Source organism: Amblyomma maculatum, chromosome 8 (assembly GCF_055883805.1).
Source record: "Amblyomma maculatum isolate TAMU_Amacu chromosome 8, ASM5588380v1, whole genome shotgun sequence".
Taxonomy (NCBI): Eukaryota; Metazoa; Arthropoda; class Arachnida; order Ixodida; family Ixodidae; genus Amblyomma; species Amblyomma maculatum.
In genome coordinates, this window is record NC_139351.1 from 105,024,830 (window position 1) to 105,052,602 (window position 27,773).

At 47.4% G+C, this 27,773-nt stretch overlaps 1 protein-coding gene across 5 annotated transcripts in view; it reads left to right on the top strand.

Annotated features, from left to right (window-relative positions):
• Positions 1–7,674: 7,674 nt before the first annotated feature.
• The window catches only part of Pi3K21B (phosphatidylinositol 3-kinase regulatory subunit alpha), a 31,695-nt gene continuing 11,596 nt past the window's right edge, over positions 7,675–27,773 (top strand). Inside the window, exons 1-5 of one of the 5 annotated variants that reach the window (XM_084577098.1) lie at positions 7,684–7,832; positions 10,633–10,738; positions 11,136–11,274; positions 13,922–14,165; positions 16,830–16,907. In XM_084577098.1, the coding sequence (XP_084433224.1) occupies positions 11,239–11,274; positions 13,922–14,165; positions 16,830–16,907 (358 nt within the window). In that variant the 5' untranslated portion in view covers positions 7,684–7,832; positions 10,633–10,738; positions 11,136–11,238. Of the gene's footprint in view, positions 7,833–10,632; positions 10,739–11,135; positions 11,275–13,921; positions 14,166–16,829; positions 16,908–27,773 lie in introns of all 5 variants that reach the window. The other 4 variants (XM_084577097.1, XM_084577100.1, XM_084577099.1 and 1 more) reach the window with 4 other exon arrangements.

The following is a 27,773-nucleotide window of genomic DNA, read 5'->3' on the forward strand; positions in this document are numbered from 1 at the left end:
ACCATGCCACCGCCGAACCACAGCTTATCATCCGCAAACTAATAGACTGACGGAGAGGCTCAACAGAACTATAGCCGATATGATCGCCATGTCCGTGGACGTCGACCATCGGAACTGGGATGAGGTACTGCCCTTTATCACATTCGCTAAGAATACCGCAGTCCAGGAGACCACGCGCATGTCCCTTTTCAAGCTGGTGCATGGAAGGCATGTCACCACCATGCTTGACGCTATTCTGCCTCACGCACCGCGCCAGACGACGTAGCTGATGATGCCCAGCTAGTATGCGAACGCGCGGAGGAGGCTCGGCAACTGGCCAGACTCCACATACGACAGCAACAGCATATCGATGCTCGTCACTGCAACCTCCGGAGACGTGACGTCAATTTCTGTCCCGGAGACAATTGGCATGGGTGTGGACACCAGCTCGCCGTTGAGGGCTTTCAGAAAAACTCATGAAGTGGTATTTCGGGCCGTGCACAGTTGTCCGTCGTGTCGGTGAACTTAATTACGTGGTGCTGCCCTGTGTAACGCAACCGTCTTCACACCTTTCCTCGCGTCCTGACATTGTGCAAGTAGTGCGGCTTAAGCCGTATTACCAGTGATCACCGACAACCCTTCCTTCTACTAGCAAACGTTCCAAGACCGTGTGTGCTTCTTTTTCTTTTTTTTTAATCGATATTTATTGCCTCAGGGCATCAGTAGGGTATGACATGAAGGATTAATAAATGATTAAATGAATGGAAAAAGGTTGGCTGATTTTATGAAGTCCAGAAGTGAGCGATGATGAGGTCCCTGCGTCCAAGTGATGTATGAAGCAGGATTGGTTGCTGAAAGGCCAGCTATGCTCAGGTGCCGAATTCGGGTTGGTTTGAGTGCTGGGCAGTCAGTTCAGTTCAGTTTATTACCTTAAGGACCCCCGTGGGGGTATTACATAAGGGGTGGATTATACAAAAAAAGAATAAGTACAATGGTTGCCATGTGGGTTCAACATACAATATGATCGGTTAGTGCTTTGGAAAAGTTGGATGGGCAGGTGATAGCGGCGATGCTGTGGGAAAGGCCGTTCCAATCTAATGCTGCTCGGGGGAAGAAGGAGGCAGCGAACGTGGTCGTATGGGTCCGAGGCCGGGCAACTTGAAGAATGTGACCAGTGCGATGCGATATGCGAGCTGGTGATGTGATATAGCCTGCGTAACCGTGGGTGCTGTAAAAGAACTTATGAAACAGGTTTAGGCTGGCAATGCGGCGACGAATAACAAGGGCTGATAAGGCAGATTCTGCTTTTAAAGACGACACGCTGACTTGGTATGAATAGGTATTGTGGATGAATCTAGTGGCACGGTTCTGGACGGATTCGAGGGCATTTATGAGGTATATTTGATGTGGATTCCATATGGGGGATGCATATTCTAGTTTCGGTCTGATTAGCGATTGGTAAGCCAGGAGTTTAACTTGTTGGGGAGCGTGACGTAAGTGGCGTTTCAAAAAGCCTAGTGTTTTATTCGCGGATGATATTACATTAGAAATATGTGTGCGCCAAGATAAATCATGAGATAGCGTGACTCCTAAGTACTTAAATGAGTTAACTGCTTCTATTGGGATTTGAGCTATATTGTACGAAAAAATAAATGGTTTAGTGCGACGGGTGAAGGATACAATCTTGCATTTCTGAGGGTTAAGTGTCATCATCCACAGGTCGCTCCATTTCTGAACGTTAGTTAGGTCAGTGGTGGATCCACAGCAAGTGGTGGATGTCGGCCTCAATATCTTCGTTTTGCAGATCGGGCACCCTTGGCGGGTATATAAGTGCTGGAAGTATGACAGCAACACCGACCCGGATCCTCCTAAGCGCAACCTCCTCTGCACGGGTGAGACCGCGGGGAAGGGATATCGCACACGGAGGGATAAGTGCACGTGTGCGGCGCCGGAGGTGCTCCTTTCTTGACAAAAGGAGGGTAGCGTCGTCCACTTCAAGGAGCCGTGGGATTGATGCGTCTTGGTTCACGAGGCGGGTTGCTAAGTCAGCTTGACTTTGGGAAGGCAGCAGATCCCGTGGGACCCACTCAATGCGTGTTGACTGTGGGATGCGCGCCGCAAGCTGATGGATGTCTTGGCAAATTTTAGGGCAGCGGCTGACACGTCGGAGCAGACGTACTGCTTGAAGTGCGGATGACAACGTGGGCTGTAGGGAGCATGGTTATGGAAGCCACGGAGCAGAGTGCCTCCTGAACTGCCACGAGCTCAGCGCAGAAAGATGTAAGTGGTTCCGAAAGCTGAAACGTAGTGGTCTGATTCAGGCTAGGTCTCCGTGGACAGTAGATTGCCGTTTTGGCTTCGCAGCCTTGCAGGTTTCCATCCACGCACACTACTATGGAATCTTGAGGCAGGTGAGTATCTTGCTGTTCAAATTTCTGGCGAAGCAACGATGCCGAGTTGGCAGACGTTGGTCTGCGGATATCAGTTTGCTTGTTGTTTCCTGCGCGGTGGTTAATTCATTTTGTGTTTAGCATCGGGACGATGCTTGGCAATTCGAATATTACAGCAATCACCAATCTCGAGAACTATACAGCTGATTTGGACTCCATCGCACACTGGCGTTCCCGGCAACGAATCCGCCCATGCCATGGCTCGAGGGCTCTACCACCGAGCCGGTGGCAGAGAGGGCGGACTTGGAGCGGGGACCATAGAGTGTGCCAAATCTTACACAGAAATTCTGCAGCATTATAGACTCAGTAGACGGGTGGCTGCTGCGCCAGCCCCTACCCTAAATTTCAGGCAGGCCGTCGCCTGGCGTCGCCTTCAGACTGGGACATTTCCGCACCCGCTCCTGGTGAGCCATATGCTCCCAGGAGAAGATCTGAATTGTGTGCAAACTGTGACTCGAGAGGGACCCTCGAACACATCCTCTGGGACTGCCCCTTTTCTCCCGGGAGGGGTCTAAATCTGACGCCGCAACTCTGGGAGACCATGCTGCGCTGCTCGGACCCTGAGCTCCAGCTAGCCGCCATCCAGCTGGCCTGGGACGCCGCCGGCCAACAACGTCTGCCGGCCTGCGTCTGAGGCGGGGCACCCGCCATCCATCCCAAGCGACGGAGGGCCGGAGCCTCTTCATCCGCTGGAATCAATAAAAAGTTCTGCTCTCTCTCTCTCTTGTTTTCGGAGGGAGGCAGTGTAGCCGAAGAAGAGGAAGTGCGAGCGTTCCGTGAACAAAGAAGACGCTGATGCGGGCGATATCGCCCACATCAGCGTCTTTTCGGTGTTCTTTTATATCGGTGTTTTTCGTGTGTTTTTTTCTGATTTTTTTTTCTGGATATCCCCGCCGTCGAACTGGTTCCTGCTGCTACCCAGCTGACGTGCGGTCGCTGTCATCGTCCCCTCCTTTGGCTAGGACGTGACAATATCACCGACCCCTTACAACGATTTTGCGTGGCTCTAAATTATTACCTTATTGGCCTAATTATTTTTTCGGACAAAACATTACGCGTTGCCCTCTATCGACTGACACCGCTCATTAACCTCTACCACATCCCAATTACAACTGCTGCGGACTTTTGCTTGCCTGTAGTTACCTAATTAACTAATTTGTCTTATTATTGTTTCGACATTAACATTGTCTTACCCTCTATCGATTGGCATCACTCATTAACCTCTGCCACTTCTCAATTACTCAACTGCTGCAGACACGATTTTGCGGACGCGGTCTGCGGACAGAAATCTATGAATATAGCAAAGTAATGCTCTCGCATTAATAACTCCTCGGGCCTCAACTGCCTCAACCGGCTCCTGAACAATGCGGCGTGGTTGACTTAGAACGCAGTCGGCGGTCAGTTTCCTATGCGGCGGTAGAGTTGTGGTGTGCAGCCCCGGCCCGCGGCCGTTTCCGTCTGCGCCATCGTCTGCTCTCGCCCTCCGGTGCTTCGTCCGCCGCCCGCGGACGAGGCAGAGCCAGTGACGTCAGGTGACGCGCTGCTCAGTACAGGAACGTAATCAGTTAGTTCGTCCGTTATGTGAATAAGCTTTTAGGGACATCAGGCAGACGTTCCATGAGCATCCAAAGCAGCCCGCGGATGTTTGGATTAACGGGATGTCCGGCAGATATTTGTGGAGCATTGAGCTTATATTGTAGGTCCCGTGTTGCCCTAAAATGCGGAGCGATGAGGTTGACGGTGTTCACAAGACGTAGTGCAGATAAAATGAATTGGTACGAAGCAATGATCGACCGAATGATATCGGATATCGATATACCCGCGTATGATCGTCACTGAGCATGGTAAAGTTGGGCCCGCTTTTGCATCAGGCTAACCCCGGAAGGGCCGAAATGAGCTCATGTCGGAGGTACAGCCACGGTCCGATGCGATGCCTGGATCATTAATAAAGGAGGCATGCATGGTCGTCGAATATATTAGTTTTGTATTCTGGTAGATAATACTGGACATTATTGTTTTTATGAAGTCAGATCTGCCTAGATATGACCGAAGTTCAGAGCCGAAGCTCCTCCCACCGAGAGCGACTGCCAGGTTAATATTTTCCACCGATGTAGGGAGCTCCCTATACTCCCCGCCCCCTGCATGCATATCTAGGGGCAGTGTGTTCGCACTTGCTTACAAACCATCATGACTCGATCCTAGTGGCGTCTACACGCAATTTCCGTCCATAGTAATAATAATAATTGGTTCACAGGAAAGGAAAGGCGCAGTATCTGTCGCACTTGTTTCTGTAGACACCTATACCGCACCGGAAGGGAAGGGAGGAAGGCGGGAAAGTGAAGAGAGAAAGAGCTCGAGCCGTAGTGAAGGGCTACGGAGTAATTTCGACCACTGGGGATGTTTTACGTGCGTTGACATCGCACAGCACACGGACGTCTCTTCGTTTGCTAATAGATGCCACCATTTCTGTGCGATGTCAGTGCACATTAAAGATCCTCAGGCTGTCTAAATTACTCCAGAGCCCTCCACTAAAGCATCTCTCTCTCTGTCTTCTTTCAATCCGACTTTCCTCTCTCCCACAACGCAATGCATATGTCTACGGAGATGTATGACAGATGCTGCACCTTTCGTTTCCTATAAATCAATTTAAGTTTACATATGCCGCAATTTCATAGGTTAAATTAAGTGCTGGACAAAAAGCTTGGTTAGCGGTAATCACGGTTAACATCATGACCGCGGTTTGGCCCACTAGGCTCACTGCGGCTGACGCTGTTCGTGTACAAAACATGCAGCAGATGACGCGGCGTGCAGGAATTGATTGATTGATTTATTAAACCTATTTTCCGCCGACGACTGCCCGCTCCTGGCAAGCAGGCCTGAGGAACGGGGGCCGGGACCTCCACGACTTTATACTTCGTCTCCCGAGATATCTGCAACACTGCGAAAGGCAGAGGCACCCTGGTCCGATCAGGATCACGCGCACTACAATAGGCAATTGTTCTCCTACGCGCCTCTCGCCCCCCAAATTGGCGGGGGTGGCAGTAGGAGCAAAATTCCCTATTATAGTGCGCAGGGGCGAGAGGCACTTAGGAACACAATTGCAAGGGCTCCTCTGCCTTTCGCAGTGCTGCGGATATCTTGTGAGACGAAGTATAGATACACTGATTCTTTGCGGCCTTAGCCACCATGCAGGCGAATGATTCGATGCTGGTCAGCGAGGACCCCGCTTAGATTATGGAATCGGTTATGCCATCAGCGACAGTATCGGTTTCCAAACCAGTCACGAAACTATTATACTTTTAAAATATTTGTAGCTCCTACCAGAGCTCTTTGATTATATCAAATGGGAATCTCCGCTTCAAAAATGACCAGATTTAGGGTTTTAGTAGGCTCTCCTTAGGTGCTTATGAATTTTAGCGTCATCTACAACGGTCATAAACGTTCTCTGCTAACGCCGTCCTTGTATCTGTAAATTATTTTTTCCCATATTATTTCCTGCTATATCTAATACTTTATGCTACTGCATCTATCCAACTGATTTTAATATACAATTTAAAGGCTGCTAAAGGCTTGCAGCGCAGACACAGCTATATATACTTTAAACTTAATTTGATTTATAGGAAATGAAAGGTGTAGAATCTGTCATACATCTCCGTAGACATATGCATTGCGTTGTGGGAGGGAGGAAAGTCAGATTTAACGAAGAGAGAGAGATGCTTTAGTGGAGGGCTCTGGAGTAATTTAGACCCCCTGAGGATCTTTAATGTGCACTGACATCGCACTGAAATGGTGGCACTGGCCAAAATATTTCATGAGATTATGGTGGAGATGAAAGGCCTTGCCTCATATAGCACAGATAGAGCACTAGAATGTCAAAGAAAATAAGCTTTACCATTTTGATTTGACATTGAAAATATCATAAAAACAACAAAGGCGCTATCTAGTGGAGAAACCCTATTACTTTGGGTGTAGTACCCCACGTGACTACATGCCAGAAAAATATCGCTGATTTTCGTAAGTGCACACTGTTCTTTTGTCTTCTAGGAGTGTTTGTTATGATCTATTATATTTTGCCATCTCTACAAAAACCACCCCTCCTTTCATTCATTCATTCATAAACCTTTATTCATGAGGATGAGGTCTAGAGGGGAAGGGGGCGGGTTAGGTGAGGTTGAGGGCGCCAGACTCCGACATGAAGTCTAGCAAAGCACTAAGCTTGCGCTTGGCGTTGGTAATATAGTAATGGGGCTGTCCGCTACACATCTCACCACATTCAGACTTACGAAGACCCCTCCTTCCGCATGCTTTCAGATTTTTGCCACTAGATGGCGCCACAGTGTTTAGCACTCTGTGATGGGAATGAAGAGATAGAAGCGATGATGGTACCCGCAAAAACTTCCGTCAACGAGGTGAGTGTGAAAATGAAAAGGTCGTTACTCTGAGCAAGAAAAAAGAAATGTAATTACTGTCTGGCAAGTGAAATTTATATGTATTTGTTTTCGGTACGCCTTTCTTTTTCGCTGTTGCTGCTCATGGTTTCCATCATCGGACTACATAAAAACGGGCGCATACACTGATCGAAAAATTCTCGGTAAAAATTTTCTACAGCATTTCTACCAAAACCGCTATGGTATCGAACATTTCAGACATCAATCTTTCCATTGCGCGAAAAGCAATGAGAACTAAATTCCGGTGTTCTGTCGTTCTGTCCCTTTAACTGCTTTAACGACCGCAGGCGCCGCCACTATCCGTAAACACCTGTCTTTTTAACCGATCAGAGCCGCAGTTTTGTTATAGTTTTGTACCATGGCCGCTTTGGAAATTTCATAACTTTGGCATACTCCGATTCCCGTGGAGCTGAAACTTTGATGCTTTGTATTTTGAGTTCATATGCCGGAATCGGTGTCTTTTTCAGCTTCGCCTGTTATTTGTCTGCATCAGCCTGTACGTGCTAGAAATGACAATGCTAGGAATTGAGCGAAACAACTGTGCAATAACGTTGAAACGTACGCGTTCGCCTCTGACTACTTCATTGTATCGCTGAAGCTTGGCATTAACAGTAAGCTCAGTAAGCTAGCATTGCCAGCACCATACTAGACCATACCACCGCGCGGGTCCTCTGGTATCTCTGCTACACACGGAAGCATCGAAGCAGCAGCTCCTTGGCAGTTCTGTGATCGAAAACGATACGAGAAAGGCGGCGCACCAAGCGCTGCAAAGTTTGATATACCCGAGCGCCCTCTCGGAAAATTTAAAATGCAGCCTGCAGGTTTAATAATTGTGGCATGGTGGCATGCATGCTTGCTCGATAGCGGAATCAGCACGTTCCGGACGCAGGCAACGCAGGGAGTACTCCCAGTTCTTCGAATGGAGCGTGAACGATATTGATCCGCAATGCCCGAGGTGAGCATTTATAATGAAACGTGCGCGTGTTGATTTTAGCGTCTCGCTACATGGGGCAAGCGACAAGTGTCTCACCGGTAGCCTCCCCTGTCATCCCGGACGCACGATGTCTCCACGCCTTGTGCCGTTCGCATCATACTCGCTGGAAAGTTCGTATGGGAAAGTATTCCCTTCAACCTGGTGTCTTCCCTTCAACCTTGTGCGCATCGGTTAACGCCGGCGCGCTACGCATGGCTAACCCGATTCGCGTGGGCTTGTACGACGAAGCAGGCAGTTTCCACTAATGTTGGAATGCTGTTTCCTCTGGAAGCGTGAGGACCATTGATCAGTGAGTTCAGGCGAGCGCACTGAGTTGGTAACACATTGGAGACATCGTCGCACTAGATGAAAGTGTAGAGGTACTACGCTACTTCCATGCGCTGTTTTGCGTGGTCTTTCTTTCAGGAGAGTTGTAACGTAAGCTTTAGCATACACTGCAGCTCCCATAGATATGCGACATCGGAAATAGACTATCTATGTAGGTTTTCAACAACGCTAATATAAGGTGAAAATTAAGCAATGCCGCCGACTTGCGTCGCCTTAGTGTACTTCGCATTGACAGATACGAGCCGGATGTTCCCCAAAAGTTGCTTGTCAGACGCTTGAATGCCCATAATTGGATGACAAGTTCTTATTTACGCTGCCACCCACACTGCGCTTGCTTTGGTTTAGGTATTATTGTGAGGCTCCTCCGCTACTGCAGTTAACATGAGTAGGGTCTTGGATTTTACAGTGGCATTTCGGAATGAGGACTACCACCTCAGGCATAGGCCAAAATATTTTTGCAGGAGCGCATACGCAGAAACACTCTAATGCCTGAAATAAATCCCTTGTATCTCAAAACTTGAAGCAGAAAATGGCACAAACTGCTAAGTAGAATTGTGTATTTCCTTTCCACACCATTGAATGGTTTATGGGTACCATTTCTGCCAAGAGTAACAAGGAAAATGCATTTTCTTCTCAGTCTTATAGTAAAACAATTATGGCACCTTTAAAGAATTATGCAGACAGAGGTTCTCCATGGATTTGGAGCTTAAAAGGTGCCATAAGGGCTCCACTCCATATCTAAGAAACAAACCCTATTGCTTGGTTGCTTTTTTTCAAAGACAGTATACACTGTACATTTCAGTATTGTAAATACTTTGAATAACCAAGGTGGAGTAGTCCTCGCTGAGTGTGTCACGTTCTTCGCGGTGTACCATATATAAAGAGTGAATTTGATTAGTTGAAGTAGCTGTTTCTTGAGAAACCTTGCTGCATGAACTTAATCTGAAGGTAGGTCCTTTAATTTCATATTCTTTCCTGTATTTTTTAAAATCTTGTTACTCTCTACCATTTCAGCTTCATACGAGGGGTGTGAGAAAATTAATGAGACAAATTGTTTTGTAATCATGGTTTTATTCTTTTTATACATCAAGGTTAAAACTTTCAATATATTACCCGTTTGCATTTACATATCGACGGAGACGTTTCCAATCTTTGTAGCAGGTATGGAAGGCTGGTGCTGGAATATGCTACAGCTCGTCTGTTACGCCGCTCTGAATATTATCCAGAGTACCAATGTGATGCCCTTTCAGGTGGGTTTTGAGACGAGGAGGGGGGGGGGGGGGATAAAAACAAAGAAAAATTAGATGATCTCTGCGGCAAAAGCCTACCCTTCCTCTTCTATTATTTTCTTCTCATCGTTTGCCTCTTATCGGCGTTTGTTGCAGTGCTACATATAATTATAATTAGTTTACAGGAAAGGAAAGGTGCAGTATCTTTCGCACTTCCTTCGACAAGTGTGCATTTGGACGGTACACCATCGCTCCTGTCGCGTGGCATTCCTTGTCGCGTGTTCAAGTGTGGTATTGCAGATGGCAGAAACGCTAGACAAGAACTAATCTCGCGGAATATGACAGATATCGCACATGGCGATTTTGAGTCTAGAAAGGCTTTCCCCTTAATAAGTCACAGGGCCTGAGATCTGGTGAATAAGGGGGCTGAGGAACCACAGGAATACTATTTCTTGCCAAAAAATCATTGATCTGTGCCCATTTCTTGAGTCTTTCGAGAACTTCACGATAAAAAGCTTGATTGAGAGTTTGTCCTGGAGGCACATATTCCTTGTGGTTGATCCCCTTACTGTCAAAAAAAAGCAACAAATAAACATGTATTTAATTTTCAATTTGCTCATTCTCGCTTTCCTTGGAGGGGAGAGTCTGCAGTGTACCACTCCCGACTTTTCCGTTTTTTCTCTGGATCATATTAAAAAATCCAGAATTTGTCACCTCCTATAACGCAACTGAAGAATTCTGGCTGTCTTTCTAGGCACTCTAGAAGATCATGAAATGTTCTGCTCAGTCATGAGGTTCTTTGGATACATCTTCGCGCACACTTTCCTCCTACCCAAATCCTGTGTTAGATTTGATAGACAGTAAGGGCGTTCAAATTGAACTCTTGACTCATCATTCTCACCATGAGCCGACAATCTGTCTTTACAAGAGACTTCACTCTTTCCATATTGTCATTCATTCTTGAGGTTGAAGGTTGTTCCGCACAAGCTTCATCAACCACTTTCTCTCGGCCTGCTGAAAAGCACTTGTGCTATCTGAACACTTGTGCCGTGGATAGTTAATGTTCTCCATAAGCCTTCTTGAACTTTTCATAAGCCACAGTAGTGGTTTTGCCTAGTTTCACACAAAATTTGATGGCGCAGCGTTGCTCATATGTTTGCTGGTCCATATTCATAACACACTTGACAGACGCAATTTCACTTCAGATGCTCTCAACAATCGTGTACCAACTGCAACAAGTTCAGACTGGTGCTGAGTCATGGGCACGATCCAGCCTAACTGCCATCTGAGGGGGCGACAGCAGCATTTTCGGTTCGTGCACAGTGTTGCTATTCTTATTACTTTTCTAAGAAACCTCATTTGTCATTAAGAAGGTATGAGCAGCTAAAAAAGCCAATTTTTACTTCTTTGAATTGATATTGCAGCTACATTTTGTAATATATCGTTTTCTTTTCTTCTGGTTCTTTGTAATTGGTGTTGTTCACCATGGCTGTCATTGCTGCAAAGCTAGAACCAACAATAGAGGACATAAAGAAAGGAAACAAATGAAATTAAGGAGACATGGCCTGTCAAAAAGGCTCTCTCGCTCATCTAGGCAAACTTGCAGGTTCTAATTGACCATTACATGGTCATGGTGCTATAGGCTGTTAGGTTTGCGTGAGCAAATCTCTTAGAACTTCAGTTTATTTTCTTGTGGGTTGTTTCACAGTTGGCTGAAACGACAGCCAGCTGAACCACTGGGTGGAAGGAAGGCACCCTGACGCCACCACGTACAACACCAGTGAGGACGGCACCACAGTGGCAAGCACGGCATGTCCGGTGCCTGTCGCGGGTGCCCGGAGGCGGCGGTGAGCTGTAGTTGTGTGCCATCTGTTGGGGTTGCCCTTGTGCTGCTGTTAGCACTTAAAGGATTGCAACTCTCTCATTTTTGTGTTTACTGCTTGAAGGTTCAGGAGACTGCTTTCAGCATTTTCAGTCATACTGTGTTCCCAGTGTAGGCAGTTCAGTTAATCCTAATTCATTTATTTAACCTGGTTAGTTGTGTTAATCATAATGTGTTTCACTTAATCTCTACTTTCTTCCCACTAACTGAAGGCAAGGCATTTGCTTGATGGCTCAGAGCATACCTTTCTGAGGCACCGGTATGCATCTGGGACTGCTGATCTTGCAAAAATGCAAGCAGTTATGTCGTCTCTCATTAGACGGTCAGAAAATGCCAGCATTGTTACATTCAGTTTACTTACACTGTATTTATTTGAAGCAGGTGTGATGGTTGTTAGATCGTCAGCTAGCAGTGCTACTTTACATTGTACCTTTAACTCTTGTTCTTGAAGTTATTTTTTTTACTTTTCATTCATCCTTTTTTTTTTTTTTTTTTTTAAGGTACTTGTTGCCCATAATATGCTGTGGGTAGGAGTAGAATGGAACTTCTGTTTGAGCAAACTGACCACATTGCAGCTTGTCAGAAACAAATAAACCCATCACCTCCACCAAATAAAATGTAACACTCTTGATAGCACCACGTAAAGCAACGTTACTCATAAAAACAGTGGTTCACCCGAGCCAGACAGCACCTCATCTCACACACTTCTTCATCCTCTTATACCGAGTCCCTCATCTTCTTCATCCTAGTAGTCTGTCTGTGTGGGGCATGTTTGATAGCTATAATATAGAAAGAAAACTACAAGGTAGGTTGTTAAGTTCACTACAGCACCTTTCTCTTTTAAGCCAGCGCATGATGTTGCTTTGTGATCCAAGGAGGCTGTAAATTTCTGTAATGGTGGATCATGGTAAATGGGGAGAACTTGGAGAAGAAGCCTTGCAAGCCTTAAAGCGTATTGAATGTGGGTTCATTTGCACTGGGCAGCACTGACTGCAGATCTGACGCATATACGAAGCTGACACCACCGGACGTTTGATCCAGGCGTCCATGCGGCGCCTTTCATTTGACGCTTCTTCGAATGCTGCACCACAAAGCATATATAGAAATAGACGCAATATAGCAGGCATCAGAGACTTTTAAAATTGGTTGACAGCTAAGAAAAGGCGCAGTATCTGTCATAATTCTAGTCAATCACAAACTGTCTCGCAGTCAATGCCTAAGCAGCGCGGCGGGGAACCTTGAAGCACTTTAGTGAGGCAAAGTGCCCCTCACTTGCACACTGTGTTATGGTTCTCGTTAGCTGTTTTTTAGAATCAATACTGTTGCTACCAGAGGCTGTGCAGCTTGCAGTCTTGCTGGAAACTCAAATGTTTCAAGACCATTTTAAAAAGGCTCCTTGGGACCAACTTTTCAAACCAACTCTGCAGAGTTTGCGGCACTCTACAGCACTCTAGGGCCAAGCAGATGCCCAGCTTGCGCTTTGCGCCTTGCAACTTCTGTATAGTATTTGTTTTAATGTGATAGTGGTAAAGGCCCCTGCTCACCAGAAAATCGGGCATCAGCGTTGTGGGCGAAACATTGAGGACATAGCTCTGGCAGGCGGTAATTGGCACGCGACATGGCCATACACTAACTGCTTCTCCAGTTGTGTAATGTCGCAAGACACATGACATAGCTGAGCTAACGGGCGCTGCCTGCCAACTGGGGCTTTGCCATTGGGATGGGAGGATGAAATTGGAAGGACCCTTGGATCCCGAGTCAGACTACTTCTCCAGTTGTGTAATGTCGCAAGACACATGACGTAGCCGAGTTAACGGGCGCTGCCTGCCAACTGGGGCTTTGCCATTGGGATGGGAGGATGAAATTGGAAGGACCCTTGGATCTCGAGTCAAACACACTGCCCTATGCCATTTTGACACTTTTGTAATGTCTGGTTAAAGTGGGGTTTTATGTCTGTCTGGCTGTCTTTCACATTATGCAATATATCATGACTGTGTGCTGCTTGTTATTTGGGGTAATAGAGGCACAGATAAAAGATTACTGATTAAATAAGTTGCTAAGTGAATGGACGCAAATGAGGATTCGCAAGGAGAGCTGGTGAAGGGGAGCCATTAACACATCATGGAAGGTGGAGCTTAGGTATCTCCAAAATTTTTACTTGGCACAGAAGTAGTGCGCTAGATATTATGTCCGAACATATCGAGGCAAAAACATCCTCCTTTCTGATTACATAAAAAAAAAAAAATTTCTTATCAGCGATCATCAGCCCCTATGGCCTCAGCAGTTAAGAAAGTGGTCAGATGAACTCTGTGTGTGTCTTTTGCTAGCACTTCCCTGCTTGTTGGCATGGGCACACATTCGGATACATGTCACAGTCATTGTCTTATTGCAACTAGTTTTGTGGCAGTTCATTTAAGGTGTGAGGAGTTCTCAATAAGTTTTGTCTACCGAGCTTTACATTTTGTTTAAGTGGTGGAATCTAGAGACGTTACATTCAAATGAAAGCCTTCAGCATTCACTCTCTCAGGTGTACATCACCTTTTTGACACAGTCTGCGGCAGTGCAGTGTGTCTAGGGCTGTACGAAAGCATCAGTGTGGTGTGTGCATGCAGATGGAGACATGGGTGACCGTGTACCCGTACCAGGCGCGCCGCCCAGACGAGCTGTCTGTGGTGGCCGGCGAACGGCTGCGTGTGTGGCCCCAGCAGCAGCAGACCCAGCCAGGCTGGCTGCTGGGCTGCAGCCTCCGCACGGGTGCCAAGGGCTACTTACCAGCTACGTACGCGCGCCCTGCGGGCCTGGACGACAGCGGCTACTCCGAGCAGGGTGGGGAACCAAAGGGTGGAATAGAGTTGTGTGAGCTTGTTTCCTCCAACTGCCTTCTTGCAAAGTGTAAACATGGCCACATCATCTTTGTTTGGTCAGGTTGACAAGCTCACAAAAGTAATTCCAGGTTTTTATTCATTAAGCGTACAACATGAAGCATACAAGAGTAATTTGTTTCGTTACGTGACCACTTTGATGAGGGTGGAGCAGTGTCATAAGAGCTTACTTTAGGTGACATGCAAGTTCTTGCAAAATGTAAATGTAGCTGTATCGTTATAATATTGCTCATAAAAGAAAACGTACCGTTCCACAAACATAAACATTAATGAAAGGTAAAAAGAGAGAGTGGCAGCCACACTCCTAATACAGTAAAATCTTGCTAATTAGACCTTCAGGAAAAATGTTCAAATTACCTGAAAGTGTGAATTATCGAATGGTTTCGAAAAAATCTGCTGAAAAACCATTTGCATTATAGAAATTTTATTTAATGAACACGTGGGATATGGTTCTCTATGCATTGATCGGAGACGAAAACTAGAGGGCAACGACTATTTTTCACAGATTCGCCTCAAGTGCTTTGTACACTGTGAAACTGTATACACTCTAGGGAGCGTCCAAGAATTGCTTCAAAATCGCAATGGCCCCGCAGCCCTTTTCACAGTGCAATGCAGTAGCATTGGTGCCTCGTTACAAACTGGCCCATTGTGTTTTGAAGATGCTTCACCACACGGAGTATCTGGCAAAGGATTTTCAAAACTGAACATTTGAGTGTACTTTAAGAGCGGTGGCAACATGGGGATGCAAGAGAGAGAAATATAAGTTGGTGTCAGAACAGCATGACGTCATCGCTAAATAAAACTAAAAGGTCAGTGACACATGCTGTAGGGTCTAAAATTGCTTGATTGGCCACGTATTGTCACAAAAAGTTGTCCGCGAGTGTAGCAAACTAGAAGCCTAAGAAGTAGATCTATGCACGGGCTTGGGCTGCTCAGAAGCCCTCTACCTGAGACGGGCCGGGCCAGACATCCTGATCACGAACACGTGCAACTTTTGCGACCATAAGTGTCTAGAATGCACAGTAATTTCCCATGTCCTCCCCTCGCGAGAGCTTCCGAGGTTTTTCCTGGCGTCGAACCACCTTTCCTTCCCGCCTCCTCACTGTGAATGGATGTTTGGTAGCCGTCAGTGACCAAGCAAAGGGGTCGCTTGTGGGCTACTTAGTTCCGAGTTTCGCATCTCCACTTTGGTAACACCGGCTTTGATGTTTAGGTGAAAGGCACACGGTGAGCCAGGCGAGCTCACCGAGTACTTGGCTACAGAATCAACCAGTTGTTTAGATTTAGAGCTAGCACACTCTTAGTCATTCCAACCACAAGTTGCAGCACCGAAAGAAACTCCAGCGCTACCGGGTTCTCTATCGAGGAGCACCGTCAATGCCCCAATTCAATACATAATTTGTTGTTTTTGTACAATAACTTAATCCTATTTATGTGCTGTGCCTCTATATATTCCGCTAATTTGTTATTTCAAGCACGTGAACTCAACATTTCAAGATCTTGGATAAACTTATCATCCTGAAATTATTTTCTTCTTTTCATCTCTTCAAGTGCAATTATAGCATGATGGTCAGGGCCAGACCCGGGCCTTAAATCTGAGCGCCGGGCTGGGTTGGGCTGGGCTCGGGTCAGCAGCGTTGGGCCCAGGCCGGGCTCAGGCTTAAAATTTGGTTCCGTGCACACCTCTCTACTTAGAAGAGAGTGGTGTTGGGCGGGTAGTTATAGAGATGGGCGGTCGGCCTGGGAGGTGGGCATCAAAACCACTGTCGCCCACTGTGGGGAGAACCTTGCAGCCACCTGTGCATCTTAAACTGTTGGTTTTCTTTGATTTCATGTTTTTTGCTTGACAAAAGTGCTTTAGCAGTTTTGAAACAAAACCTGGTTCACATTTAGGACGGTTAACTGTAGTGCACACTTGTCAGCCTCTGAGATCCTTTGAGCATCAAACACTTTGCACTTGCTAAAATAAGCTGTGGTGGCGATACCAGTATTTCAGTTCCTGCTCTTTTCTCCCTTACATGAGGCTTGTTCTGAGTGAGAATAATATTTTTGTGGCCAGGAGCTGGCAGGCAAACTTAATTTTCTCCTTTAGCAAAGGCGTTGCAGTGGTTGACCTCGATAATAACAAAACTGCTATGCCAACTGCCTGTTAGCTAGGGATGAGTCACTGGAAGTTTAGCAGAACCACGCAAAAGTTTGTGGCAGTAAAACATGATCACTGATGTGAGAGAAGAAACATCTATGACAGTGAGAAACTGCAGTGGATGTAACAGTCATGCTGCAGCATCCGTGCTAGGAAACTCACGATGCACCATATGCACCTAAAACAGTTCATGGTAAAAAAAACAGTGAAAAATAACTGGACATAAAAAGAAAGGCATGCTGCACGGTTGCTTGCATTTAAAATTTTGCTTTCTTTTTAAAATATAGTATTGCTTTTTAAAAATTTCATTATATTGAAGTTTAACTGTACTAGTGTGGAAGGACAACAGCCTTTTCTCTTTGCACTGGGTGCTATGCCTCAAAGGTCAGTTCATCAACTGGCTCATTGGGACATTAAGTTGAGGAGAATTGACTGCATTCACCGCTGTTATTTTTGCGCGTGTATGCTTTAGCAGCTTGTGGTATGTTTGTGCAGTGTCATGCAGCCCACCTGCCGAAGCTGCACACGTAATGCTGGACTTGTTCCTGGTGACACCAGCACTCTGTAGCCACTGTGAGTATCTGCTGCTACTGCTACTTTTTCCTCTTGTGCTTGTCTTGGGTTCCCTTGCCTTCCAGCTGCGCTCTTGAAAGTATAAGTGCTATATGGTTGGTTTGTTGGGTTTAACGTCCCAAAGCAACTCGGGCTGTGAGAGACGTCGTATTGGATGACTCCGGAAATTTCGACCATCTGGGGTTCTTTAACGTGCACTGACATCGCATAGCACATGGGCGCCTTTGCTTTTCACCTCCATCGAAAAGCGGCTGCCGAGGCCGGGATTCGGTCCCGCATCCTTGGGAATAATAGTCGAGCGCCGTAACCACTGCGCCACCCCGGCGGGGTTAAGTGCTATATGCTTCGTGCACAGAGTTATCATTAGTTTAGCTTGAAGCTCACGGTGTGCACAGGCAGCATGAGAGGCTGCTGGAATAGTAGCGCTCAATGCTCTGAATTCTTCATAAAGCAGCATTGTTTTATATTGTCACGGGTTCTATCACTACCCGGACGGCAGTCCAGAAGGACAGGGTCAAAGGACGGGGTTGAGGCACAGGAGGCAGAGAGCAGGCGCTTCACCAGGCAAAAGCAGCGGCGTCCCAGAACCACGCGCACTCCGCAGAACTCGTCTTCTTCTCCCTCCAGAACTGACACGGTTAGCGCGGGTTACACTACTCCTCCCCCTGAAAGGCGCATCGTCCCGATGCGCGCTCCAGCGTTACTGAAACGTTAAATCGAGCAGAGCTCAGAGTCAGAATACGTGGTTCTAGCGTTCACAGTAAGTTTTGAGGCGAACCACATGCACCACTTCAGGATGAGGGGGCCGACGAGATGTGCTCGGAACAATCGGAATCACCTCGTAATTCACGTCGCTTATACGGCGAACGACCTCGTATGGGCCAAAGTAACGTTTTAGCAGCTTCTCGCTGAGACCGCGACGGCGAACGGGAGTCCATACCCACACTTTATCACCAGGTGCAAAATTAACTTCACGATGCCGGAGGTTGTACCTGCGTGCATCGACGTGCTGGCGGTCTTGGATGCGTAGTCGTGCCAACTGTCGGGCTTCTTCTGCGTGCTGGGTTACCAGTTGGACATCGTCGTAAGAGTAGGCCTCCGGCTCATGGGGAAGCATGGCGTCAAGCATGGTAATCACCTCTCGGCCATGCACCAGGCGGAACGGCGAAAACCCGGTTGTTTCCTGAGTTGCGGTGTTATAAGCGAAAGTTATGTAGGGAAGAATATCGTCCCATGTACGGTGCTCGACATCCACATACATAGATATCATGTCGGCCATAGTCTTATTAAGGCGCTCTGTGAGCCCATTCGTTTGGGGGTGATATGCGGTAGTTTTGCGGTGGTGCGTGTTGCTTAAACGCAAGATCTCTGCCATTAGCTGGGACACGAACGCGGCACCGCGATCTGTGATCAAGGCTTCGGGAGCACCGTGACGGAGGACGATGGACTCGACGAAAAACTTCGCTACATCAGCCGCTGTTGCAGAAGGTAAAGCTCGCGATTCGGCATACCGTGTGAGGTAATCCGTAGCAACAGCAATCCAGCGGTGTCCCGAGTTGGACGTAGGAAAAGGTCCGAGCAGGTCCATGCCTACCTGCTGGAACGGAGTCATAGGCGGCGAAATGGGGTGAAGATGTCCTGCGGGTTGTAAGGGCGGAGTCTTACGTCTTTGACATTCGCGGCAGGTCCTGGTATAGTGACGAACAGTCTTAGCAAGTTGAGGCCAGTAATACTTGGAACGAATTCGTGCGAGTGTTCGGCTGTATCCCAAATGCCCGGAAGTTGGGTCGTCATGACAGGCGTCCATAATTTCATTACGCAGGTCAGCCGGAATAACCAGTAGCCAAGACCTCGCACTCGCTGCGAAGCTCTTTTTGTATAGCACATTGTTGCGAAGACGTAATGCGGGCAGAACGCGCAAGAAGACGCGTGGAATGGTGCCTTCTTGACCTTCCAGATGGGCGATTACTTCACGGAGTTCAGTGTCGTGTCGCTGCCGCGCTGCCATATCGACCGTGCTTATGGTACCTATAAAAGCATCTTCATACTCGTCGTCTTGACCGTCAGATACTGATTCTATAGGGGCTCTGGAGAGGCAGTCAGCATCTGTGTGCCTGCGACCGGACTTATAAACTATTGTAGCATCGAATTCTTGCAACCGAAGTGCCCACCTTGCAAGTCGCCCTGAAGGGTCTCTCAGAGTGCTGAGCCAACACAGAGAGTGATGGTCGGTAACCACCTGAAATGGGCGTCCGTACAAGTAGGGTCTGAACTTATTAATCGCCCAAACTACCGCGAGGCATTCTTTTTCAGTGGTCGAGTAGTTAGTCTCCGCCTTCGATAATGTTCGACTTGCGTAAGCGATTACACGCTCGGTCCCGTTCTGTTTTTGAATGAGCACGGCTCCGAGGCCCTTGTTGCTGGCGTCTGTATGAACTTCAGTCTCGGCGTCCTGGTCAAAATGCCCGAGTACAGGGGAGGTCTGTAAACTTTGTTTAAGGCGGTCGAATGCACGCTGCTGTTCATCCGACCACTGGAAGGCGACGTTCTCTTTCGTGAGATGAGTAAGCGGTGCAGCGACATGAGAAAAATTGGGAACAAAGCGCCTATAGTAAGCACAGAGGCCCAGAAACCTCCGTACGGCGTTCTTGTCTGATGGTGTAGGAAAGGAGGCGACGGCGGCTGTTTTATCGGGATCTGGACGAACACCCGCGCTACTGACGACGTGGCCAAGAAATTTTAATTCATCGTAGGCAAACTTGCACTTTGTTGGCTTCAGAGTGAGGCCTGCGCTTCTTATAGCTTGCAGTACTGCTCTCAGGCGAAGAAGATGATCGGGGAACGTGCTTGAGAAGATTACAACATCGTCAAGGTAGACCAGACAAGTTTGCCACTTCAGTCCGGCCAAGACGGTGTCCATAACGCGCTGAAAGGTTGCTGGGGCGGTACAGAGGCCGAACGGCATCACTTTAAACTCATATAGACCATCCGGGGTGATAAAAGCAGTCTTCTCTCGGTCGCGCTCATCCACTTCGATTTGCCAGTAACCACTTTTCAGATCTATGGATGAAAAGTAACGGGCATGTCGTAGATGATCAAGTGCGTCATCAATGCGAGGAAGGGGATAAACATCCTTCTTGGTGACGTTGTTGAGACGGCGATAGTCAACACAGAATCGAAGAGTACCATCCTTTTTCTTTACTAGTACCACTGGAGCTGCCCATGGGCTGTGCGAGGGTTGGATTATATCGTCGGCCAGCATTTCTTGCACTTGGTTCTGAATAACTTCACGTTCTTTGAAAGAAACTCGGTAAGGCGACTGACGAACAGGGTGAGCAGCGTCATCGGTAATTATTCTGTGTTTGGCAATGGTCGTCTGGCGAACTCCGGATGACGTAGAGAAGCAGTCTTGGAATTCTGCAAGCAGCGCTATCAATTTGGCCCTCTCGCTCACAGAGAGATTAGGTGCAATGCTTACACCCAAAGGTGCATCGTTCTGCTGCGAAGAGGAGGAGAAAGCACCTTCGGACAGGGCAACAACTTGTATAGGGGCGGTAATGCTCTCCATGGTACCGAGAGCCGTGCCTTTCGTAAGGCGCTGTGGGGTGCCACAAAAGTTGGTGACTAGGACGTGTACGCAGCCAGTATCCAGCTGCGCGATACCTCGAGCAACACCAAGACCCCGTTCAAGAAGCAGCTGAGCACTTCCTTCCAGCAGAACTTCGCCAGAAGCAACGTGGTCGGACGTGACAGGGAGAAATACGCTAGACTGGGGCGGTACGGTTACGTGCTCCGCCAAGACGCGTGCCGTGCAAACTTGGGGCTTTGTTTGCGCCGAGGTATATCGAGGTTGACGAAGCGTGAGGCGGTGGTCGGTAAAGTCGATTACAGCGCTGCAATCACTCAAAAAATCCATTCCGAGAATAATGTCTCTGGAACATTTCGATAGTACAACAAAGGTAACCGGGCACCTGAGACCGTTAATCTCAATACGAGCAGTGCATCTGCCGATTGGTCTCACGAGGTGGCCTCCAGCGGTTCTGATATCGGGGCCATCCCACTGCGTCGTTACCTTGTGAAGTCGGCGGCATAGCTCCCCACTCATAACAGAATAGTCTGCACCAGTGTCAACGAGTGCCGTCACGTCGTATCCGTCGATCACAACATCGAGGTTATTGTACACTGTGGCGCGACGGTCGTCGGAAGCTCCGTCGGGGAGTTCGTCGTGAAGTTCGTCAGAAAGCTCGTCGGAAAGCTCGGCGGGAAGCTCGGCGGGAAGTTCGGCGAGAAGTTCGGCGCGAAGTTCGTCGGGAAGGTCGTCGGGTTGATCGTCGGGTCGCGTGGGGGAGCGGGGCGAAAAACGTGGAGGCTCTTTAACAGGAACGGGTTCGGCAACGTCACCTCCAGACGTCGCCGGGCTTAGTTTTCCCGATGAGGGGACAGGCTTTGCCGTCGATTGCTGCGAAGGGGAGAATCGTATCGGCGGGACGGTGTCGAGCGAAGGTCGCGACGTGAAGACCGGTCGGGTGGTGGTGAACGGCGCAGATAATCCGCGATGTCGCGGGGTTGCTCGCCGAACTCCGGGCGGGGAGCATTCCGCTGGAAACCGCGAAGACCAAGCTCGCGGTAAGGGCAGCGACGGTAGACGTGGCCTGCTTCTCCGCAGTGGAAGCATAGTGGGCGTTGGTCGGTTGTCCTCCACACGTCAGCCTTGCTCATCCATTGCTGCTGCGGACGAAGATCGTACACAGGGGTACGGGGTTGTGCAGGCAAGTACTGTCGACGAGCAGGCGGCGGTGGTGGCTGCTGCGGCGGCGGGCGACTAGCAACGGACGCGTAAGTCTCAATGGGCTGAGTAGGGGGCTGAGTAGGTGAAGAAGCAACGGAGCACTGTGGATAAAGGGCACGCTGTACTTCTTCGCGGACAGCATCAGTGAGGGTGCAGGATGCAGTACCATCAGCAGGTGGAAGCAGCTGCCGTATTTCCTCGCGTACAACTTCGCGGATGATCTCGCGTAGGCTTGCGGTGTCGAGGGAACCAACAGGGAAACGAGCAGCTGAAAGGTTCGAAACGCTGGGACCTCCAGCAAGGCGACGATAATGGTCCGCTCGCGTAACCAAGGCTCGCTCGATGTTCGTCGCCTCATTTACAAATTGTGCCACTGTAGTCGGCGGATCACGAATAAGCCCGCCGAAAATGTCACTCTTGACGCCCCGCATGAGTGCACGCACCTTTTTTTCCTCGGTGGCACGGGGGTCGGCACGGGAGCTAAGTCGTAGGACGTCTTGAACAAAACTCGTTACAGTTTCGTCGGGTCGTTGTACTCGTGTTTGCAGAAGGTCTTCTGCTCGCTGTCGCCGATACTGATTGGCGAACGTCCGTCGCAGCTCTTCCTTACAGGTGTCCCAGGATGTAAGGGAGGCCTCGTGGTTTTCGAACCAGTGCCGAGCCGTACTGTCCAGGCAGAAATACAAATTCTGAAGACAGTTTTCGGCATTCCAGCCATTGTGGCGGGCCACACGTTCGTACTGCTCCAGCCAATCCTCCACATCTTCGGAGGCATCGCCATGGAACGTGGTAGCCGCTCGAGGAGCCATTGGCAGGTACACCACGGACGGTGCGAGAAACGAGTCCGTCTGTTGACATTGGGTCGTGGTACTCCGGGCCATTGTAAGTTGTGGTGAGCCGGAGTTCGGCAACAGACCAAATTCAGGAGCAAGTCCTTGAAGTCGCCGGCTGGCACGTATCTCGGCCTCCTCGTCGAAGGGGCGGCGGCTGAGACTTGGGGGCGAACTCAGAGTAGCGGGTTTTGAGGGGCTGTGCTGCATTTACCCCGCACCTCCACCAGAATGTCACGGGTTCTATCACTACCCGGACGGCAGTCCAGAAGGACAGGGTCAAAGGACGGGGTTGAGGCACAGGAGGCAGAGAGCAGGCGCTTCACCAGGCAAAAGCAGCGGCGTCCCAGAACCACGCGCACTCCGCAGAACTCGTCTTCTTCTCCCTCCAGAACTGACACGGTTAGCGCGGGTTACAATATTCATGTGTGTAACCACCAAGTCTGCTTTCTTTGTTGCCATTATGGTCTTCGCTGGTTGTTATGGCTTGATGAGTTAGAACATCGGTGCAGTGTGGATGTATGCAGCTGTATACATTTTCTACCAATGATCAGGCTAAAAATTATATGCTTAAAATATACTAAAATTAGAATGTAAATATAGAGTGCAGGTTATGGGTTTTGTTACTGAGGTTGCTTTCCTGCACAGAACTCCTAAAAAAAAAAAAAAAGTTTTTAATAGAGAAAGCAGTGAGCTTTTGTGTGCTGACTGTGTATTGCAAACCGAAACCACTGTGCTGTTGTTACATCACTATTGTGGTAGCGTCCCTGCGTTCCGTATCGTGAATATCATCCTGCGCTGCAGTGTTCAGCACTGTGCCTAGCCTACAGCCTACGTTTAGTGCGTGTGGCAAGACAGCAACACAGTAGCTGAGATGGGACTCACTGCTATATAACCTGAGAAGGCATTTGCGGCACTGTAGAATGGGCTGGTCTCTCATCTAATCTGTGCTGCAGAAGTGCAACAAATAGTCCCTCAGATTTTGAGTAGTGAGAGCCGGTTTTCTGACAATTAGTACAGTAGTTGGAAAGGCTGCTCTGTCTTCTTATTTTGGAAAGCACAACAAGCGTTTCATTAACTGCACTGTAGCTTGCTGCAAAGCGATGTGGCGTGACTTACAAGAATGGCGTCTGACTCAGCCGTATCTCCTGTTGCAAGAGACTTGGCCCAGCCTCAGTCTGATCACGCCATGAAGCGGGATGACTGGCATGGAGGAACACATTCAGTGCACAGTGTTCTGGCAGGTTCAGGCTGTCTTAGTGTTCAATGCTGCAGATGACTCCAGAGATTAAGTAGAGATTGCATTAGCGCTTGGCATCTCCCATGTTCATTGGCTTGTGGCCTGCTGCACCCATACGACCCGTTTGACCCATTCAAGCGAGTAGGTCGTCAGTGTGGTCACAGCAGTTTCGGTAAGCATAATCAGGCTTATGCTTAGGTTCAGTTGCTGCTGTGATGGAACTGGTGCGTGAACAACAGCAGGCTTAAAGACGAGGCTGCACTAAGACAGATGGCATGCATGCTAGCCCTGGGGCTTTCATTTTTATCACCCGCATTCTTCTTCACCCCTCTAACTTAAGAGACAGTTTTTAGAATCCAGCAGACGAGAATCAGGCAGTATTAGAGCACAAGTGCATGCATGCCACAATTTCACCCGATTCGTGTGTGCTCTCTCCTTCTGTGAACTCTCTTCCACGAAGAACCATTGTGGAGCAGTTCATATATTGTGCACGTGCAATACTATTTTGAGAGCCACGAGGCGTAGCAAATTGTACAGATGCATTTTGTACTCACAAAAAATGGTAGGCAGCGATGTACAACTTTTGCACGCAACATGTTTGGCTGCTAGCTAGTGCGGTTTTATTTTTTTTTTGTGACCCTTCGAGAAAATGAACCATAGCATTCTGTCCGCAGCAGTGGATATGATTAATGGGGATGGGATTTCTAATGCTTAGAGCAAGTAGTTGCCACAGATTTGGGTCATGAAAAGGAAATGGTGTGAACTGCAAGATTAGGTCAAGAACATTTTGCAAGCACTCTCAAGTCACGAATAATAGCTTCTTTCTAATATCCCTCAAGAGGGAAGTGTGTAAGAGACTCTCCTATTAGGCCGAATCTTGGAGGCTGTCATATACATGAAGTGAATCTTTTCCCAGTAGCTCAACCTTTTAGCTGCCGCTAGGCAACGATCAGGTCCATGGAAGTGATCTTTTAAAACTGTCTATGTATTGGACGGCCAAACCGTTGACGTGTGAAATGAAAGTTTGAGTGAGTTGTTGTCATAATGACTGAACTGCTTTATGGACATATGGGGACAAGGGACAGTCTGTGGATCTGCCACTGAAACGTTGACAGCGAACCAGGGGCTCGGGAACTATTTCTTGAGGGTGGGGCGACTAGATTTTTATTTATAGCCTTAGGTAAACGTTCATAACTTTTTTAACTTTGCACTGTTTAGAAGTGTGTTTTCTTATGCACATAAAGTTCAAGTTTAAATGGGCAGGTTGTTTATAAAGACGCAAGCGATTAAAGCATTTGCATTATCTGTTCATCGTGAATGTCAGTCAATCTATGCTGTCCATTTGGACGTGATTGAGGTTACTGAAATAATGTACTTTGTCACTGGCTACAAAGCCAACTAGTTCAGCCCCGCTATTCTCTGCACTCTTTAGGTTGAAGCATTTATTGGAAACCTGGGTGCAAGCAGTGCAACAGGTGTTGGTGCTCCTGCTGTTTTCAATCTTTTTACAATATGGGAATTGTTTGTATAATATAGTGGAATGGATGAAGCCATAGCACACGTGCACTTCAGCAGCGCATTCATGGTGACCACTTTCACTCTGCACTGTTCAGTTTTTGTCTTTTAAAGTTATTGTCCTTTAATCTATATGGGATTAGAAAAAGTGCAAGAAACTGCTGCTGCCAGAATCACTCCACTGGTTATTGGACAAGTAGGACAACTTAGTGTGATGCAATTGACGTGCAAACAACAAGCGGGCTGCATAGTGTTGACAAGGGCAAAATTTGGGTAGAATTGCTTTTACTAGCGCTCCTGACCTTGCAAGGGAACGTACAAATGGTTGGGGCACTATTATTGCAGGCCAAGCTGCCAGTTCTCGTTCATTTTGCAGGGCGTCTTGTAGCTTTTTGGGAGCATTATAACCCATCATCAAAAATAGATAAAAAATAGCACCTGGAGGCTTTAGTTTCAGGGATGTCCCAATTATCCTATTTTGTGAAGTCTTTTCCATAAGCATATATAAATAAAAAATATACTGTATTCAGCAAAATATTTGCTGTTTGCTCACTTTAGGGGTATTTCTGTCCTTGATCAAAAAATGCTGCAATGATAGTGTTTGGGTTTTTCTGATTTCTTGTTGTACTGTGACCGTAGTGAAGATCTAGACTCTCTAGAAGCCGGAATGTGTTGCAAGGACTGAAAAAGAGTTGAAATTTTTGCACAAAATGCAATTGTTTTCTGTTGCATAGTGCCATTTTCCCTAAAAACATCATTTAATTGCTGTCACAAATTGCCATTTCTTCAAAGCTGCTATAAGAACTTTGTTAAAGACTAATAACTTGTGTTTGTACTGGCACTATGGTGATTGAGGTGCCAAATGTGACGGTATAGATACTGAGCAGAACATATTCTGGAGGAGTACCATCTACGCAATATTGTCTTTTACTTTTTTTTGTGCCATGATGGGGAGATGAAAAAAGAAAAATATCTGTTGAAGATTTTGCCACTGTTTGAGATTTTATAGTTATAGTAGTTGACATAATAGTCTTAGAATGCAGAAGACTGAAGAAAGAAAAAAAAAAGTGACTTGTGGTATTATTCATATGTGACTGTAGAAAATATAGAATAAAAGAATACATTAAGGGGTGGTGGTGACATGCTACTACTTGCCTCCTGAACATCCACTTGTGGCTACAAGCTGAAGTTTGCAGAGTTGATTGAGTAGCTGAAGTTACGGTGCTCCAGGCATTCCCATAGTCATGAAATTCTGACTTCAGAATGAAGGCACTGTGATGTTGATGCTGCATGTACCTGTTGGCATTTACTCTTGTCATACAAATTGTGCTATGAAGACTGCTTTCAAATAGCTGAACTGTGTATTAATCTCTGTTAACAGAATAAGGCCATTACAGGCAACAGCTCAGTATGAGCACAGTTTAACTTGGTCAGTGCATGTTGTTAGGCTAGTTGGTTTTCTATTAATGTAGTTTATAGTGCAGAAATTCTGTTGTGTTGTTTCACTTATTTACATTAACTGGCCTAGTCTTGGAACCTTCAAGCTTGGAATTAGCAGCAGATAAAAAAAAAACGCATGCGGATGTGAATACAGAAACATTCCGAGATGAGAGCACTGTGGAATCTCAACTGCAGAAATGCAAAGCTGGAGCATTGCTGCTGCACACGGGGCATCACATTTGCTCTCATTACCATTATCAACTAAATGCACCATCATTATCATTATGTATCTCTAATTGCAGCGTCACGGTATACAAGAATTTTAATGTGGGCTTCATGATCCTGAGCGTGGCGCAGTTGATTAAAACACTCAGCTGGGAATCCAAGGGATGGAGGTTTGATTCCCGGTGGAGACAGAATTTTTATTTTTCTGATGACGTCATCAGGATGATTGACAAGTGACACATCAGCGCACAGATCCCGCGCACATCTCTCACCTTAAAAATTTACTGGGGTTATCTCTGTACTCACCTATGGGGCTGAAACGTGGAGGCTAACCAAGAAGGTTCTACTTAAGTTGAGGACAATGCAGAGGGCTATGGAACGAAAAATGGTAGGGATAACATTAAGAGATAGGAAGTGTGCAGATTGGGTCAGAGAAATAACTCAAGTTACTGACATTCTAGTGGAAATCAAGACGAAGAAATGGGCATGGGCAGAACATGTAGTGCAAAGAGAGGATAACCGATGGTCGCTTAGGGTAACAAACTGGATTCCAAGGGAAGGAAAGCGTAGCAGGGTGCGGCAGAAAGTTAGGTGGGCAGATGAGGTTAAGAAGTTCGCAGGGGTCAAGTGGATGCAGCTAGCACTGGACCGGGTTAATCGGAGAAATATGAGAGAGGCTTTCGCCCTGCAGTGGGTATAGCCAGGCTGCTGATGATAATGATCTCTGGTAAACAAATTATAGCACAAAAACATGAGCTTTTTGTATTTTATGTTACTTGCCTTAGCTTGGTGTAATTGCTGTTTTTTGCACGATACTTGCCTGGTGT